A 16,464-nucleotide genomic window follows, 5' to 3' on the forward strand; every position below is an offset into this window, starting at 1 on the left:
GTAAGTGAAATGTTAAAAAATGCAAATAACTCTGTAAAAGAATTCTTAGTTTCTTTATTCAATAAATTGTTTGAAAGTGGGATATTTCCTTATGATTGGTCGAAATCCATTATTATCCCCATACATAAAAAAGGCAACACAAATGATCCGGATAAATACAGAAGAGTAGCATTGACAAGTGTAATCAGTAAAGTTTATACTCATATTTTGAAGAAAAGACTTACAAAGTGGGCAGAAACAGAAGAGAAAAACAGCAGGCGGGTTTTAGAGCTGGTTATAGCACGGTAGATCACATATTCACACAGTATGGTTTGGTACAAAATTATCTCTTACGAAATTCTAAATTATATGTAGCATTCGTGGATTTCAGAAACGCGTTTGACTCTGTGAATCATAATATTTTGTGGGACATTTTGAGAAAAACTGGTGTACATGGCAAGCTTCATACGGCCCTTAAGAGCATATATGATTCTGTCCTTGTGTGTGTACGTGATAAATATACTTATTATGATTTTTTCGAATGTCCACATGGTGTTAAACAGGGTTGTCTGCTAAGTCCCTTGTTATTTTCGTTTTTCATTAATGAACTTGCTGTTGAACTATCAATAAAGGGCAGACATGGAATTCAGATGATTCCAGGAGCAGTAGAATTGTTTTTGATGTTATTTGCGGATGATATTGTGCTTTTGTCTGATACGGCCATTGGGTTGCAGAATCAACTAACTGTTTTAAAGCAAGAAGCAGACAGATTGCGGCTAACTGTAAATCTTGAAAAGACTAATGTTATTGTTTTTCGAAATGGGGGCCACCTTTCAGCACATGAAAAATGGTTTTATGGCGATAAAGAGTTAATAGTGACGAATTCCTATAAGTATCTGGGGATGTTATTTACCGCGAAATTGAGTCTGTCGTCTGCTTTGGCTGAAACAAGCAAAAAAAGGGGAAAAGGAGTAATAGGAAGTATCAAATCTTTTCGGAAGCTACATTCCATTGATATGAGCCTTTTCTGGAAACTGATTGACACACAAGTTGAACCGGTTTTGACATATGCAGCAGAAATTTGGGGACTTTTGATTAATAGTCAACTCAAAAAGGTGCACACATTTGCTATTAAACGTTTTCTCGGCGTTCCACTACACTCATCAAACGCAGCATTATATGGGGAAACCGGAAGATATCCACTGTATGTTAAGACTTTCGTAAAATGTGTAAAGTATTGGATTAGGTTCACAAGGCTACCGGCTTCCAAGATTATGTAGGCAAGCGCATGAGATGATGCTACTGCAAGAAGAGAGAGGTAAACAAAACTGGGTTTATCAAATAAAAAAAAACTCTATCTGAACATGGATTTGGACTTATTTGAATGTGTCAAAGAGTGGGTTACGAAAATGCGTTTATCTCAGAATTTAAAGATAGATTGATAGCGTGCTATATACAAAATTGGCATGGAGAAATGAAAAGTAATGATAAATATAGCTGGTTCTTTTCTTTCAAGACAGAATTTCAGACAGAAGGATATATTTCAGTCATAACAAACAGGTGGCACAAAGTCAATCTTGCTAGATTTAGATTGAGAACAGTCGGGCTGAATGCTAATAAAAGATGGTTTGAGACAGGTGGCTTAACAACATCTCCTTGTCCAATGTGTGGTGAGGGTAAAGAAGATGAGATACATTTTATGTTCAGTTGCAAAGGATACGAGGAGGTACACTCTTTAAAACAGCTGCAGCAAAGAGGAAAGACCTGGTCAGTGTTTTAACATCAAACGACGAAAATATTATCCTCTCAGTTGCAAAATACGTTTCAGAGGCAGTAGATATACGGAAAAAGAAAATAATCAAAACGCATGTTAATACAAAATATGTGCTAACATTAATGGTTTCCAAAATGATTATTTTGAGGGCCAAAATAGAAGCAGATAGAATTGCTATTTGGATGATCAATCTGATGATGATGATGTTATTTTTTTGTGTAATTTGTTGGCTGTTGTTTATTGATATAACCTTTGTAATATTAAGTGCGTTAGTTTTTGTATTTGTTTTGTTTTACTTTTTCAAATGATTGGATAAAACGACACTGTAACTTCCCCTGTACCCCCCTGTCACATGGGCTGTTAAGCTGATGACAGTAAAGAGTCAAAGTGTCTAAGTCTCTCTCTCTCTGTCTCTCTCTCTTCTTGTGTGCACGCCAATTGCACGCTGCACACAAGACCTCGGTTTATCGTCTCATTTTGTATTCACCGACTGAAAAGGGATTTCTCGATTGCTCAGAGAGCGACAGCACAGTTTCCCCGAAATCTCGGACACTAAGATTTTGTTTTGTCTTCAGAAACTTTGAAGATTAGGCAAAATGCACAAGCATAAGTACTTGGTCAGACAGGTTTCACAATTTTCTTCTGAATCCAGTGTTGGAATATGTTGCATTGATAGATGAATGAACGGAGTTATTATGTGTTGTGTGGCTTGTTGTTACTGTCATTTTTCTTCAAAGAAGGAACTTTGTTTTATTTCATTATTTGCTTTCACCATTTCATTCGTTTATTATAATAGTTTGTTATGAATTGAAAGTATGTTGATGCATTCATCCATGCCATAAGGACCTCATGGCCAGTAACTCTCTCTCTGTCAAGTCCCTCTCTGAATCATACATTATAGTTATGCACTGCACATGCAAGTTTTGTACACGTGCGTTGGCCCGAACGAAGTTTTTCAGTTTCAGTTTCAGTTTCTCAATGGGGCGTCACTGCGTTCGCACAAATCCTTATACGCTACACCACATCTGCTAGGCAGATGCATGACCAGCAGCGTAACCCAACACACTTAGTCAGGCCAGGAGTGCATGCACATATAAAAAATAAATAAACATTTAAAATTTGTGTACCTATCAGAGTGGATTTCTTCAACAGAATTTTACCAGAGGACAACACTTTTGTTGCCGTGGATTCATTTTCAGTGCGCCAAGTTCGTGCTGCCCCTCGGTTAATCGTCTTCTCCGAAGGACTAGACGCTCAGTTTGATTTTCCAGTCAAACTAGGGAGAAAGGGCGAGAGCGGGATTCGAACCCAGACCCTCACGGACTGTGAGCGTTTTAACCATTATGTTACCTTCCTGTGAAGAAGGGGAAATGACGAAGAAAATGGATACGACGTTCCCTCCGTTGTATTCACCGACTGACAAGGGATTTCTAGATTGCTCAGAAAGCGACAGCACAGTTTTCCCGAAATCCCGGACACCAGGACTTCGTTCTGTCACTTGTGCCTGTCACTCAACAACACATCAGACACTGCTGGGTGTTTATTACCTGTCTCGCTCCGCTGTATCCGGGAGTGACATTGGTTTGGGGTTGGGGAGGGGGTCCGGCTTTTGTGTGTGTGTGTGTGTGTGTGTGATTGTGTTCCTCTTTTTTGTCACAACAGATTTCTCTCTGTGAAATTCGGGCTGCTCTCCCCAGGGAGAGCGCGTCTTTACACTGAGAGCACCACCCTTTTTTCTGCCTGCAGTTATAATTATTATATTGTTTTCCCACCAGAGTGCATTCAGGGATTCAGTTTTCTACGGACAGCAACCCTTTTGTTGCCATGGGTTCTTGTGCGTGCACCAAGTGCACGCTGCACATGAGACCTCGGTTTATCGTCTCATTCGAATGACTAGGACTCTGTGTGTGTGTGTGTGTGTGTGTGTGTGTGTGTGTGTGTGTGTGTGACGGTCAAACCCCCACAGACCATACCTAATGCAGCCACATCAGACTCGGCAGATAGTGCATGGTCCGGGTCGGGATCTCCGCGGTCGGTGGGAACATGGAAACAGTCAGTGTCACGTGGCTTCAGCTGAGGGTGTTTTTTGCCCAGTTCGTGTCTGTGGTTTCCGTGTTGACGTGTTCTCTCTCTCTCACACACACACACACACACACATCAGTCGTCACAGGACATGAACAACACAATACCTCTTCAAATTCCAAGTTCTCTGTTGCCGGTCAGCTTTCTTTCTTTTTCAGCCCAAACTGTCAAGCTGTACAAAATGGAGGTTTTAATGCTCACAGCTGATAACTCATTTCTTTTGCAAGATTCTTCACAAATGTTTCCACTCACAAATCATCGGTTTTGTTTGCTGCATTTATAGTGAATTGATCGGGTTCGCCATACGACAGATAGAATTAACCTGAGTCTTAGCGCGCGCGTGCGCACACTCGTACACGTACGCACACACACATACGAAACTACGCACATACGCATGCACGAGCACACACACACACACACACACACTGATGGAGAGAAGGAAGACAGGTTGGTGGACAGGCAGAAGGGTGTGTTGGATGGAAGGGACTTGTGTAAAAGCCCACTCGTGTACATACAGGTGAACGTGGGAATTGCAGCCCACTCGTGTACATACAGGTGAACGTGGGAGTTGCAGCCCACGAACGAAGAAGAAGAAGAAGCATGTAAAACATATTCTGTTTTATACAGATTATTTTTTGTGTTCCAAATTTCCCATCAAAGTGGCTAAACTACACCGAGAATATATTTTTTTTTTATTAACAGCGGTAATGATTCTGTTTGGTTTTCATAAACATTCCATCATACTAAATGTCTGTTCTATAGAAGTATCAAACATAACTTTCGTTTTGAAAAATATCTCGAACTTCTAGCTACATACATATATACTTTAATTTAAAAAAAGAAAAGAAAAAAAGAGGTTTCGTTCCAGTTATCAGAAACTGCAGATCGAAACAGAAAGAGAAGAAGGAGAAAACTTAGAAAACAGAATTTGCAAGGAGTGTATTATGGCAACTGTTGGGAATGAATTTCGTTTAGTTTTAGAATGCCCTGAAAATATTGTAATCCGAAATAGATTGAAACCACGTAAATATCAGTCCCATTAGTCAATGTTCAGTATATGCAACTTACTTCGTGCTAAGAAGAAAACACAACTTTAAATAATATTTCAGTAAATAAGTAAATTCGTAAAACATGGAAAGGGTGGGTAACTTTAAGTTTCATCTGGAACATACTTGTCAACGGGCAGAAGTTGTTTTTTTTTTTTCCAAAATCATTATTATTATTATCAGTGTGTGTGTGTGTGTGTGTGTGTGTGTGTGTGTGTGTGTGTGTGTGTTGTTGTTGTTGTTGTTGTTGTTACCTTGCTGGACTGAAGTTGTGATTCAATGTGTATGTACTGTTACCATATCCTCCACACCCAGAAAGGGACAAAATTTCTTTGAAACTTTTTAAGGAAAGAGTGTGTTGGATGGAAGGGACGTGTGAGGGAAGGGTGTGTTGGATGGAAGGGACGTGTGAAGGAAGGGTGTGTTGGATGGAAGGGACGTGTGAAGGAAGGGTGTGTTGGATGGAAGGGACGTGTGAGGGAAGGGTGTGTTGGATGGAAGGGACGTGTGAGGGAAGGGTGTGTTGGATGGAAGGGACGTGTGAAGGAAGGGTGTGTTGGATGGAAGGGACGTGTGAGGGAAGGGTGTGTTGGATGGAAGGGACGTGTGAGGGAAGGGTGTGTTGGATGGAAGAGACGTGTGAGGGAAGGGTGTGTTGGATGGAAGAGACGTGTGAGGGAAGGGTGTGTTGGATGGAAGAGACGTGTGAGGGAAGGGTGTGTTGGATGGAAGAGACGTGTGAGGGAAGGGTGTGTTGGATGGAAGAGACGTGTGAGGGAAGGGTGTGTTGGATGGAAGAGACGTGTGAGGGAAGGTGTGTTGGATGGAAGAGACGTGTGAGGGAAGGGTGTGTTGGATGGAACAGACGTGTGAGGGAAGGGTGTGTGATTTCTGAGGTCAGCACAGTGCTGCACAACACGAAGCAGACACCTGTGGCAGGTGGTGAACCATACACACGGTTAGATTTGCAGTTTCACACAGAGAGTTATTTGAGCGAAAGGAAACATCTGGAAACGTCATATTTCCTTTGTTCAACTCATAGTAATGTAGTTATGTTAAATTTTGATCCTGTACGCTTTTTTTTTCTCAACAGTGAAAAAAAGTTTCATTTTTTCCCCTTGTGAGAACAATACACCGTTAGTCTGAAAAATCATAGTTCATAATGATGTTGTGTGTGTCTCTGCATGTGCGCGCGCTGTCTCAGTGAAACATCTTACATTCAAGACGATTGCAAATGGGAACAATAATCCATGATTTGATGACTAAGCAAGCGCGTGAGCGCGCACGCACACAGGCACGCACACACACGCACACGCGCACACACACACACACACACACACCACCACCACCACCACCACCACCACCAGTGGCCCGGTGACTGACATACAAAAGTAGGCCATTAAACTATCACCAAAATCAGACCACAAACCTTACCTGATAAGTCCCCCCACCCCTCTCTCTCTCTCTCTGTTTATTGCGGGGACTAGGTGTAAAAAAGCACAACAGTGCTTACCGAATATCATCAGAAACAAATTTGTCTTGTTTCGTCTTCTCTCTCTGTCTGTCTTTCTCTGTCTATGTTTTTTTCCTGTCTGTCTCTCTCTGTCGCTCTGTGTGTGTGTGTGTGTGTGTGTGTGTGTGTGTGTGTGTGTGTGTGTGTGTACGCGCTCGCACGCACTGAAATGTAGTCGTTCGCTTGCCTATATTTGCAAATGTTCTGTGAGTTGTGACTTGGAAACTAAATCCTGATGTAAATTTGCGACTCTAAACCTACAAGTCCCAGTGCAAAATACTGTGTTGACAGTATATAGAATTATATTCGTGCTGGGAAGAAAACACAACTTTTTTGTTGTTGTGTTGACAGTATATATATATATATATATATGTGTGTGTGTGTGTGTGTGTGTGTGTGTGTGTGTGTGTGTGTGTGCAGCTGAATAAGAGTGTGTGTAATTCTGTTTCTAACAACGAAAGGTGCACTGCATACGGGTCGTCAGTCCTCTCCGTGCCAAGTGCTTAAACTGGTTTCCAAAGTTTCACGATGCCAAGAGGCTGTAGTGTGACAGGCCTTCAGCAGTCAATGTGACACTGTGGGCTGGAGCTTATGACAGGACCTGGATCCTACTTGTCCAGAAAATACTGTGACCACAGCCCGTGGCCCTGCTGTACAAATAGCAGCAAGGAGATTCCGATAGATACAGATTGTGACACTCTTGTGAGGCCTGCCTCGCCACTTTCTCCCTCGTGTCGGTATGGCAATACAGTGGCTGGTCAAGGGTCAGTCACGTCAGCTTGCATCATCGTCTGGCCCAGTTATCACCCTGTTCTCACGGCCTATCGAAATAGCGTGCTTGCCAAATGGATCTTCCCGCTCACATCGGCCACAAGTCCGTCATGACAACGGTGTATTAACACGTAGAACAGACTCTTATCTCTGACGGGTACTCTGCTGGGGACTACAGCTGATAACAGCTATCACCCTGATCTGAGGGCTTAGGCACTTCACCTCTTAAAGATCACAGTCTCGTTGCGTTGACTTTGACTGACACTAAAAGCTATGACTGACAGAAAGCTTTAACAATCAGCTGTTTGTCACGTGTTTACTGTAAAGGCCTCACCGCAAACAACGCTTTTGTTGGTTTCTCTACTCACAGCAACTATAAAAGCTGGCGTGTTCATTGATTATGTAGTCCTCATATACGCTGTGCGTGGTCGGTAGGAGTAAAGCCCCCAAAACAATAATAGTAATTTGATTCGACGTACAGCTCTCAGTCTCAACGTCAAGTTTGTCAGGTTCTCTTGTTAACCGGTGTGTCAGCGTTCCATCTGGTACAGCGAACCGCCTCTGACTTGAATCTGAATCATCTGAGAAACGCTGTTCATCATGGCCAAAACAAAATGCCCAGGTGGAAATAAGAAGGTACGTTAAACCCAGACCCTTATCTTAACATTTTTACATTTTAAGAAATACTGGAATTGAAAGCAAAAAAGTTTCTTTGGCTTGTTTTTCGCCTCTTTCGTTGTTGTTGTTGATTTTCATTCTTTCCTTCATCCTTGTCTTTTTCTCAGTGAATTCTATGATTCATGGGAATTAGCTCAGTAGTTAACTTTGTGTGTGTGTGTGTGTGTGTGTGTGTGTGTGTGTGTGTGTGTGTGTGTGTGTGTTAATTCAAACTGCGCTTTTGTTTAGATCAGTGATTCGCAACGTTGCAACATTCAAGTTTTCTTCCCTGAGTCTGTGATCATAGTTCGTACATAAGACTATTGACGGATTTCAATAAATCATTAAACTGGTATGATATTATACGTAGTGTACAGCCCGGTTCTTTGATGTTGTTTTCCGAAGCTAATCATTACTATTAATTTTTGAGGGGTCACTTTACTGCTTGATTTTGTGAGACGTACTACTGATCTGCCCCTGACAGGAATGGGAACTGATGCACGTTAAATTCATTCATTCATCCGTCAGTTTTACAGTCAGCGTATGTTGACATTTTTATTTCATAAGTTCAGTTTTTGCTCGGGGGTTTTCTGGCATTAAAGTGTTGTGTATCGTAAGCCACACACACGAACTGCACCGCCACCAACAATGTAACTTGCAAGAGGAAACATAGAATGTGCTACTGGCGTGTGCCTGTGGTGGAACACGTGGCGCTTGGGAACAGACTGACGTAAGGGGTGAGGGGTGTGTGCGGAGGGTGGAGGGGAGGCGGGGGGAGGGGGTAGAGGTTTGTTGACAGTTGTTCCCAGTCCCGCTGCCCCGAACATTGAGTGCACGACCACCCGTGTATGTGCGCTGAATCATACTCGCCTTGTGTGCGTGTACGGATGTGAGATCTCTCTCACTCGCTCTCTCAGAAAAACAAACACAAAACAAAACAAAAACAAAAACCAACCAAACAAAAAACAAAAAAACAAACAAAAACAAAACGGTATGAATAAATAAATAAATGAACGAATAGATATGCCAGTCTTTAAATGACGCCTACGCAGTCCTGTTGACGAAGATGAATCCAGCAGGTGGGGTGTTTTTATACAAAGGCCGTACGTTCGCGGTTCTCCATCTGACCCATCACCTTTCCCGGCTCTGCCGGCCCCCCTTTCTCAGTGTGTAGTGTACAGTAGTAAAAGAAGTAGCAGAAACAGCAGCAGTAGTTGTAGTCAAAGCACCATAGTGTGTGTGTGTGTGTGTGTGTGTGTGTGTGTGTTTCGATGCGTCCCATATTTTTTTAACAGATACTCTAATATGGTCTGATTTTTTTCTCTTGGTGGAAGGTATTTTTTAGAGTAGTCTATTGTGTGAAATAAACAAATACAAGCCCATCAGTTATGTGTTTGATAACGAAACACAATTATGATCGAAACGTACTTTGAAAAAAATGTCGGTACGGTGACTCATGAGGAATATAAAAGATTAAATAAAATGAACAGTCATCTAAGTAGACAGCGTGTGAGCAGTTGATGCACTTTAAGCATGACTGTTATTTGAGGGTTATTGGAAATAAGCAGTTACCGGGAATGTAACGTTTGATGAAATAATGTCCTGCTTCAGACACAACCCTCACCTCTCCCACACCCACCTCGGCAGTCACGTGCAGTATGTAAATTCAGGCGGTAATCATTAACGCTGGCTGCCCTGCACCTCCACGTCAGACCGACGTTTGCTTTCAGGATTTTCCGCATTTTTCAAAACTCGTCGACATATTTGAGCAAGGGGAAATACACGAACAGACACCACAGCGTGTACACATTAGTCAGCATTTTAGTGAATGACTGGAGATAACGAGCTGTTAGCTTCTGTTTCTGTGGTCCAGACGGTTTTCATCAGTCTGTGGTCACTGTGTTTACACCTGAACATAATATTGCCCAACAGCAGTGTGACTGTGAAGACCACGTGACTGCTTTCCTGACGATAGGATGACCAGCATGAGGTGGACTACTTTTGAATGACCACGTGGTAGAGACAAATCCTGATGGTGGAATGACCACGTGTTAGAGACAAATCCTGATGGTGGAATGACCACGTGTTAGAGACAAATCCTGATGGTGGAATGACCACGTGGTAGAGACAAATCCTGATGGTGGAATGACCACGTGGTAGAGACAAATCCTGATGGTGGAAGGAGCGATCTTCTCAGAGTCGATGAACAGTCATAACATTTCAAAGAGCTTCAGTTTCAGTTTCAGTAGCTCAAGGAGGCGTCACTGCGTTCGGACAAATCCATATCAAAGAGCATAATGATGAAGCGATAATGTGCAAAGTAAGTAACCATACATCTTTTTTTGTATTGTATTGTGATTGATGATACCTGATTACATAAAAATGAAGGAAATACGGTATGTATGTGGGTGTGTGTGTGTGTATTCACTGAGTACAAAGCATTCAGTGATGTATTATACTGCGTCAGTTCTTTTTCGTGTATTTCTTTATTCAGTCTTGGATCATGTGTGTAACCAAAATGAGTTTATGTACTTACCCTAATTCGGTTGACTGTGTTTGTATCACACGGAAAGAGGCAAAGAATTGCCGACCGGCACTCTGCAAGGGATGTTCATCAGTGATTTTGGCTTAAATTGCACATGTATAACAATACATATCTCTATAGTTCACTTGGTAATTTGCATATCTGAACTCGTAACAAGTTCTCTTTCACAGATGTAAGGTGTGATAATGGAGTCAGTTGAATGCAGAGCGGTCATCAAGTTTCTGTACTTGAGATGCCGCACACCAAGGGAGATGTTCGATGAGATGAAAGAGACTTATGGGGAGGATGCCCCATCGTATGACGTAGCCTAGTACTGGCATCGTCGTCGGACATCGTTAGAAACGGCTCCCATTCCCGGACAACTATAGTCCGCCATTGATGAAGACACTATCTGGCAGGTGCAGGCCGCCATTTTGGAGGATCGCCGCATAACCGTTCCGCGTTCGCCAGCTAGCCCGAGATGTCAAGATCAGATGGGTTCCGTTTAAAAATACCATCCATGACGACTTGCACATTCGGAAGTTGTCTGCACGATGGATTCCCCAGTTGCTCACACCTTTCAAGAAGCAGGAACGAGTCACGTGCTCCCAGTTTTTTTGTTGTTTTTGCCATGTGCACAGACCAGTCACGCAGGACGAAACATGGGTCAATCACTATAATCCAGAAACTGAAGCTCAGTCGAAGCAATGGAAGCATGTTGACTCACCACCGCCGAAGAAGGCACGTGTTCAATCCTCGGTGGGCAAGGTCATGCTCACGGTCTTTTGGGACCAGCTCGGGGTCGTGATGATGAATTTCCTGGTAACGGGTACCACGATTACCGGGACATACTACGCTTCATTGCTTTAAAAATTGCGGGAGGTAATCAAAAATGAGAAGCGTGGCATGTTGACCAAAGGTGTCCGCATCCTGCAAGACAACGCCCCGATTCACAACTCGCATGTTGCCCAGACAAAGCACAGTCTTGCCGCTACGAAATCCTTCCTCACCCCTTAGTTTCCCGACCTAGCACCATCTGACTTCCACCTCTTTCCAACCATGAAGTCATTTTTGAAGAGTAAGCACTTCCCAGACGATGAAATGCTTATTTCCGAGGTCCAGTCGAGGCTTCTTATCTTACCTAGCGCAACCTGTAGACTTCTACAGGCAAGGTCTTCACAGCTGCATAAAGCGATGGGAGAAGTGTGTCACCCTTGGAGGTACCTATGTACCTATGTGCCAAGATTCGTTCTTCTCAGTCCATGGGAAATGGGTCTGGGGAGATCTTTGATAAACATTCCTCGTATGTGGTCGCCATTTTGTGGCAATAACCTGTCGGGCAGCTGCGCGCTGTACACAATGTTATTTATAGCTCACTGGTTTGTGTGTGCGCGCGTCCATTGTCAACTAACAAATTCATTTTCTCTGGAAATACTTTGTCAACACCAAATTTGGAGTAGATGTAGAAGAGAAGTATGCATTTCAATGCAAACCAATTACAGGGGTGTGATTGTTCCAGATTAGACTATTTTCGGGTCGTTAACGATCATTAATGTTCGTTTAGTATCAGGATCCACAAGATTTTCTTGGATCGTTCCCAATTCTCTGCCGATTGGCGCTTGGTTAAGATGCGCTTTTAAGACAGCATGACATTCTACTTCTTGTTCGCAGTTTTAAAAAAATGACAAAGAAATCCTTGTTAGACCACACAAATGACACTTGACTACACCATCGACATGCTACCAATATATTCAAAAGGGTACTGAACTACCTTGAATGAACATGCTGAAAATTCAATTTGACGAAACGATATATTACTTTTTCGTCTGCCTCTTGCCTGTTTAGTCCGCCACTGTGGTATTCATTCAACATGTAAAAACTGCTGTTGTTAGAATGAAATAAAATGATAATAATGATATTTTGAAGAAAAAAAGCAACAACAACTATAAAGTATCTTAGTGGTAAAGTCGTGGAAAAAACGAAAAAATAACAAGAGAGGCAAGGCCTTCAAGACTCACTTGTGATATACTTAAAAAAAAAATCTAATCGTTAAAATGTGTTCCGTATTTGTTATTATAAAGCTTCGCGTTTAAAAAAAAGAAAAAAGAAAAAAAAAGTCCTAACCAGATTCGAACCCCGCGTGTTCGGGTGAGAAGAAACTGCCTTATCCATTACACTATTGTGGCTCCTTAACGGACATTCTAAAATTTAACATTTGAACATACTTTTTTTTAAAGGGCGATAAATCAGTTGCGGTATTCGCAGTGAGAACGCTGTTTAAATCATATTATTCTGGTTAATTGGGCATTCAAAAAATCTTTAAGGGCAATAAAAAAAATCTTTTTAATGGCTATCGCCGCTATCACACTGCAACATTTAGCCGTTTTCACTAGATCTAGATAGATGTACAAGTTTAGTTACACCCGCCGGGAATGTAGTACAACAGGGTGGATTCAATTTCTCTTTTATGTTCATTCTAATTTTATAGTTTTAAAGTTGATATGAAAATGTAGTATTTTGTTAAACTAATAACATGTAGAGCCAAGTACAAGTACTTCCAAACGTCGTAAGAAGTGAAAAGGACTTCATTTTGAGAAAAGTCAAGACTGGAAATTTTTTCGTTTCATCGTGATCAGTTCAAGGGTATTAACTCGCATGGTTTACAATTTTTAACTGTGAATTCCGACTGATTCTGTGGATATTTTTATGGCAGTTTGGGGCATAATCCAGTAAGTGATGAGGCGTTCACAAATCTCTCTGAATAAATATTTAACGGTCTCCTTCTCCAACTTTCCATCACATGTTATCGTGTATTGTCCATTGAATATAGGATTGAACGGGCAGGTCAACAACTTGAAACAAAATGGCGTCGTTCGCGTTCGCAAAGAATATGAGCACGCGCTTTGAATGTGTATAAATATGTGTACGCAAATGATTTTTGCCCATGACCTTCAGGGCTCAGCCAACAGATCTGTAAAGTCCACTCGTCGTATTGATTTTAGTATTTTCCGAAAAAGACCACTTGGGTGAATGAACATAGTGAAAGCCCTGTACACTGAGAGTAAAACACACAAGCTTTTTATGTATTGAGTATAATTTCAAAATGTAATGTTTAAGATGAGAAAGATCAGTTTAAAGCAAATTAAATCCCCTAGCATTAATTACAGAGTAATTTCCCTTTTTAACTATCTGCACCAAAACGTTTGCAAAATAAATAAAACTTCCATGCTTAGCAAAAGAAGTTCCTATTTGAACCAAAAATGATAATAATGACTGCTCTTGTTGTTGTGTCAGAATATCAGATCAAAGTGCCAAGTTTAGAGAATACAAAAAATATAGATATAACAGTAAATGCAGTTTGCATATAATTAGGCTTCAGTTATTATTTTTTTTGTGCCCATCCCAGAGGTGCAATATTGTTTTAAACAAGATGACTGGAAAGAACTGAATTTTTCCTATTTTTATGCCTAATTTGGTGTCAACTGACAAAGTATTTGCAGAGAAAATGTCAATGTTAAAGTTTACCACGGACACACAGACACACGGACACACACACACACACACACACACACACACACACACACACACACACACACACACACAGAGAGACATCCGAACACCGGGTTAAAACGTACTCACTTTGTTTACGCAAGTGAGTCAAAAAGCATGACAGATCCAAACATATATATAAGTTGATGGTAGTAGAACTGATAACATTCCCTTTCTCTCTTTCGTTCTTGTTTTTCAATCAGCAGGAATCACGTGTGACTCATGAAGGCTTTGCTTCTTGTCATCAGATTGGCTGTTTTGTTAATTGATTGTACGGTGGATTGCCTGATTGCTACATGGATTTGTGAATGTTTTGTGTGCAGGGTCAAGCCCCATCCATGAGCTCCTCAAGCGACGTCACGGAGCCAGAGGTCAGGGTCAAGCGGAAATGTGGCCGACCGCGGAACCCAATCCCCCGTCACAGGAGGGTATCTCACATCAGTGCCGAACAGCGACGACGCGGCAAAATACAGGTCAGCCTGACTGCCCTTCACTGCCCTTTATCCCTTCCTCACTGTCCTTCACTGCCCTGTATACCTTCCTGACTGTCCTTCACTGCCCTGTGTACCTTACTGACTGTCCTTCACTGCCCTGTGTACCTTCCTGACTGTCCTTCACTGCCCTGTGTACCTTCCTGACTGTCCTTCACTGCCCTCCGTACCTTCCTGACTGCCCTTCACTGCCCTCTATACCTTCCTGACCCTCTTCACTGCCCTCTGTACCTTCCTGACTGCCCTTCACTGCCCTCTATACCTTCCTGACCCTCTTCACTGCCCTCTGTACCTTCCTGACTGCCCTTCACTGTCCTCTATACCTTCCTGACCCTCTTCACTGCCCTCTGTACCTTCCTGACTGCCCTTCACTGCCCTGTGTACCTTCCTGACTGCCCTTCACTGTCCTGTGTACCTTCCTGACTGTCCTTCACTGCCCTCCGTACCTTCCTGACTGCCCTTCACTGTCCTCTATACCTTCCTGACCCTCTTCACTGCCCTCTGTACCTTCCTGACTGCCCTTCACTGCCCTCTGTACCTTCCTGACTGCCCTTCACTGTCCTCTGTACCTTCCTGACCCTTCTTCACTGCCCCTCTGTACCTTCCTGACTGCCTTCACTGTCCGTCTATACCTTCCTGACCCTCTCACTGCCCTCTGTACCTTCCTGACATGCCCTTCTCTGTGCCCTCTGTACCTTCCTAGACTGCCCCTTCACTGTCCTCTGTACCTTCCTGACTGCCCTTCACTGCCCTGTATACCTTCCTCACTATCCTTCACTGCCCTGTATACCTTCCTGACTGTCCTTCACTGTCCTCTATACCTTCCTCCTGATCGTCCTTCACTGCCCTGTCTGACTGCCCTTCACTGCCCTCTGTACCTGCCTGACTGTCCGTAACTGCCATGTGTACCTTCCTGACTGTCCTTCACTGCCCTGTATACCTTCCATACTGTCCTTCACTGCCCTGTATACCTTACTGACTGTCCTTCACTGCCCTGTGTACCTTCCTGACTGCCCTTCACTGCCCTCTGTACCTGCCTGACTGTCCGTAACTGCCATGTGTACCTTCCTGACTGTCCTTCACTACCCTGTATACCCTCGTGACTGCCCTTCACTGCCCTCTGTACCTTCCTCACTGCCCTCTGTACCTTCCTCACTGCCCTTCACTGCCCTCTGTACCTTCCTCACTGCCCTGTGTACCTTCCTGACTGCCCTTCACTGCCCTCTGTACCTGCCTGACTGTCCGTAACTGCCATGTGTACCTTCCTGACTGTCCTTCACTACCCTGTATACCCTCGTGACTGCCCTTCACTGCCCTCTGTACCTTCCTCACTGCCCTCTGTACCTTCCTCACTGCCCTTCTCTGCCTCTGTACCTTCCTGACTGTCCCTTCACTGCCCTCCTGTACCTCCTGACTGCCCTTCACTGCCCTCTGTACCTTCCTGACTGCCCTTCACTGCCCTCTGTACCTTCCTCCTCACTGCCCTCTGTACCTTCCTGACTGCCCTCTGTACCTCCTGACTGTCCTTCACTGCCTCTGTACCTTCCTACGCCCTTCACTGCCCTCTGTACCTTCCTGACTGCCCTCTGTCCCTCCCTGACTGTCCTTCACTGTCCTCTGTACCTTCCTCACTGCCCTTCACTGCCCTCTGTACCTTCCTGACTGCCCTTCCTGCCCTGTGTACCTTCCTGCCCTGCCACTGACCTCCTGTACTTCCTTCACTGCCCTCTGTACCTTCCTGACTGTCCTTCACTGTCCCTCTGTACCTTCCTCACTGCCCTTCACTGTCCTCTGATACCTCCCTGACGTCCTTCACTGCCCTCTGTACCTTCCTCACTGCCCTTCACTGCCTCTGTACCTCCTGACTGTCCTTCACTGCCCTGTGTACCTTCCTGACTGTCCTTCACTGCCCTCTGTACCTTCCTGACTGCCCTTCACTGCCCTCTGTACCTTCCTGACTGCCCTTCACTGTCCTCTGTACCTTCCTGACTGCCCTTCACTGCCCTGTATACCTTCCTCACTATCCTTCACTGCCCTGTATACCTTCCTGACTGTCCTTCACTGTCCTCTATACCTTC

General features: G+C 43.5%; 1 protein-coding gene across 2 annotated transcripts in view; it reads left to right on the forward strand.

Annotated features, from left to right (window-relative positions):
* Positions 1-16,464, forward strand: part of LOC143283112 (uncharacterized) — a 110,240-nt gene that overhangs the window by 52,844 nt on the left and 40,932 nt on the right. The window contains exons 1-2 of one of the 2 annotated variants that reach the window (XM_076589225.1): positions 9,640-10,142; positions 14,219-14,368. In XM_076589225.1, coding sequence (XP_076445340.1) covers positions 10,134-10,142; positions 14,219-14,368 — 159 coding nt within the window. In that variant the 5' untranslated portion in view covers positions 9,640-10,133. Of the gene's footprint in view, positions 1-9,639; positions 10,143-14,218; positions 14,369-16,464 lie in introns of those variants that run through there. The other variant, XM_076589226.1, reaches the window with a different exon arrangement.

Source organism: Babylonia areolata, chromosome 6 (assembly GCF_041734735.1).
Source record: "Babylonia areolata isolate BAREFJ2019XMU chromosome 6, ASM4173473v1, whole genome shotgun sequence".
Taxonomy (NCBI): Eukaryota; Metazoa; Mollusca; class Gastropoda; order Neogastropoda; family Buccinidae; genus Babylonia; species Babylonia areolata.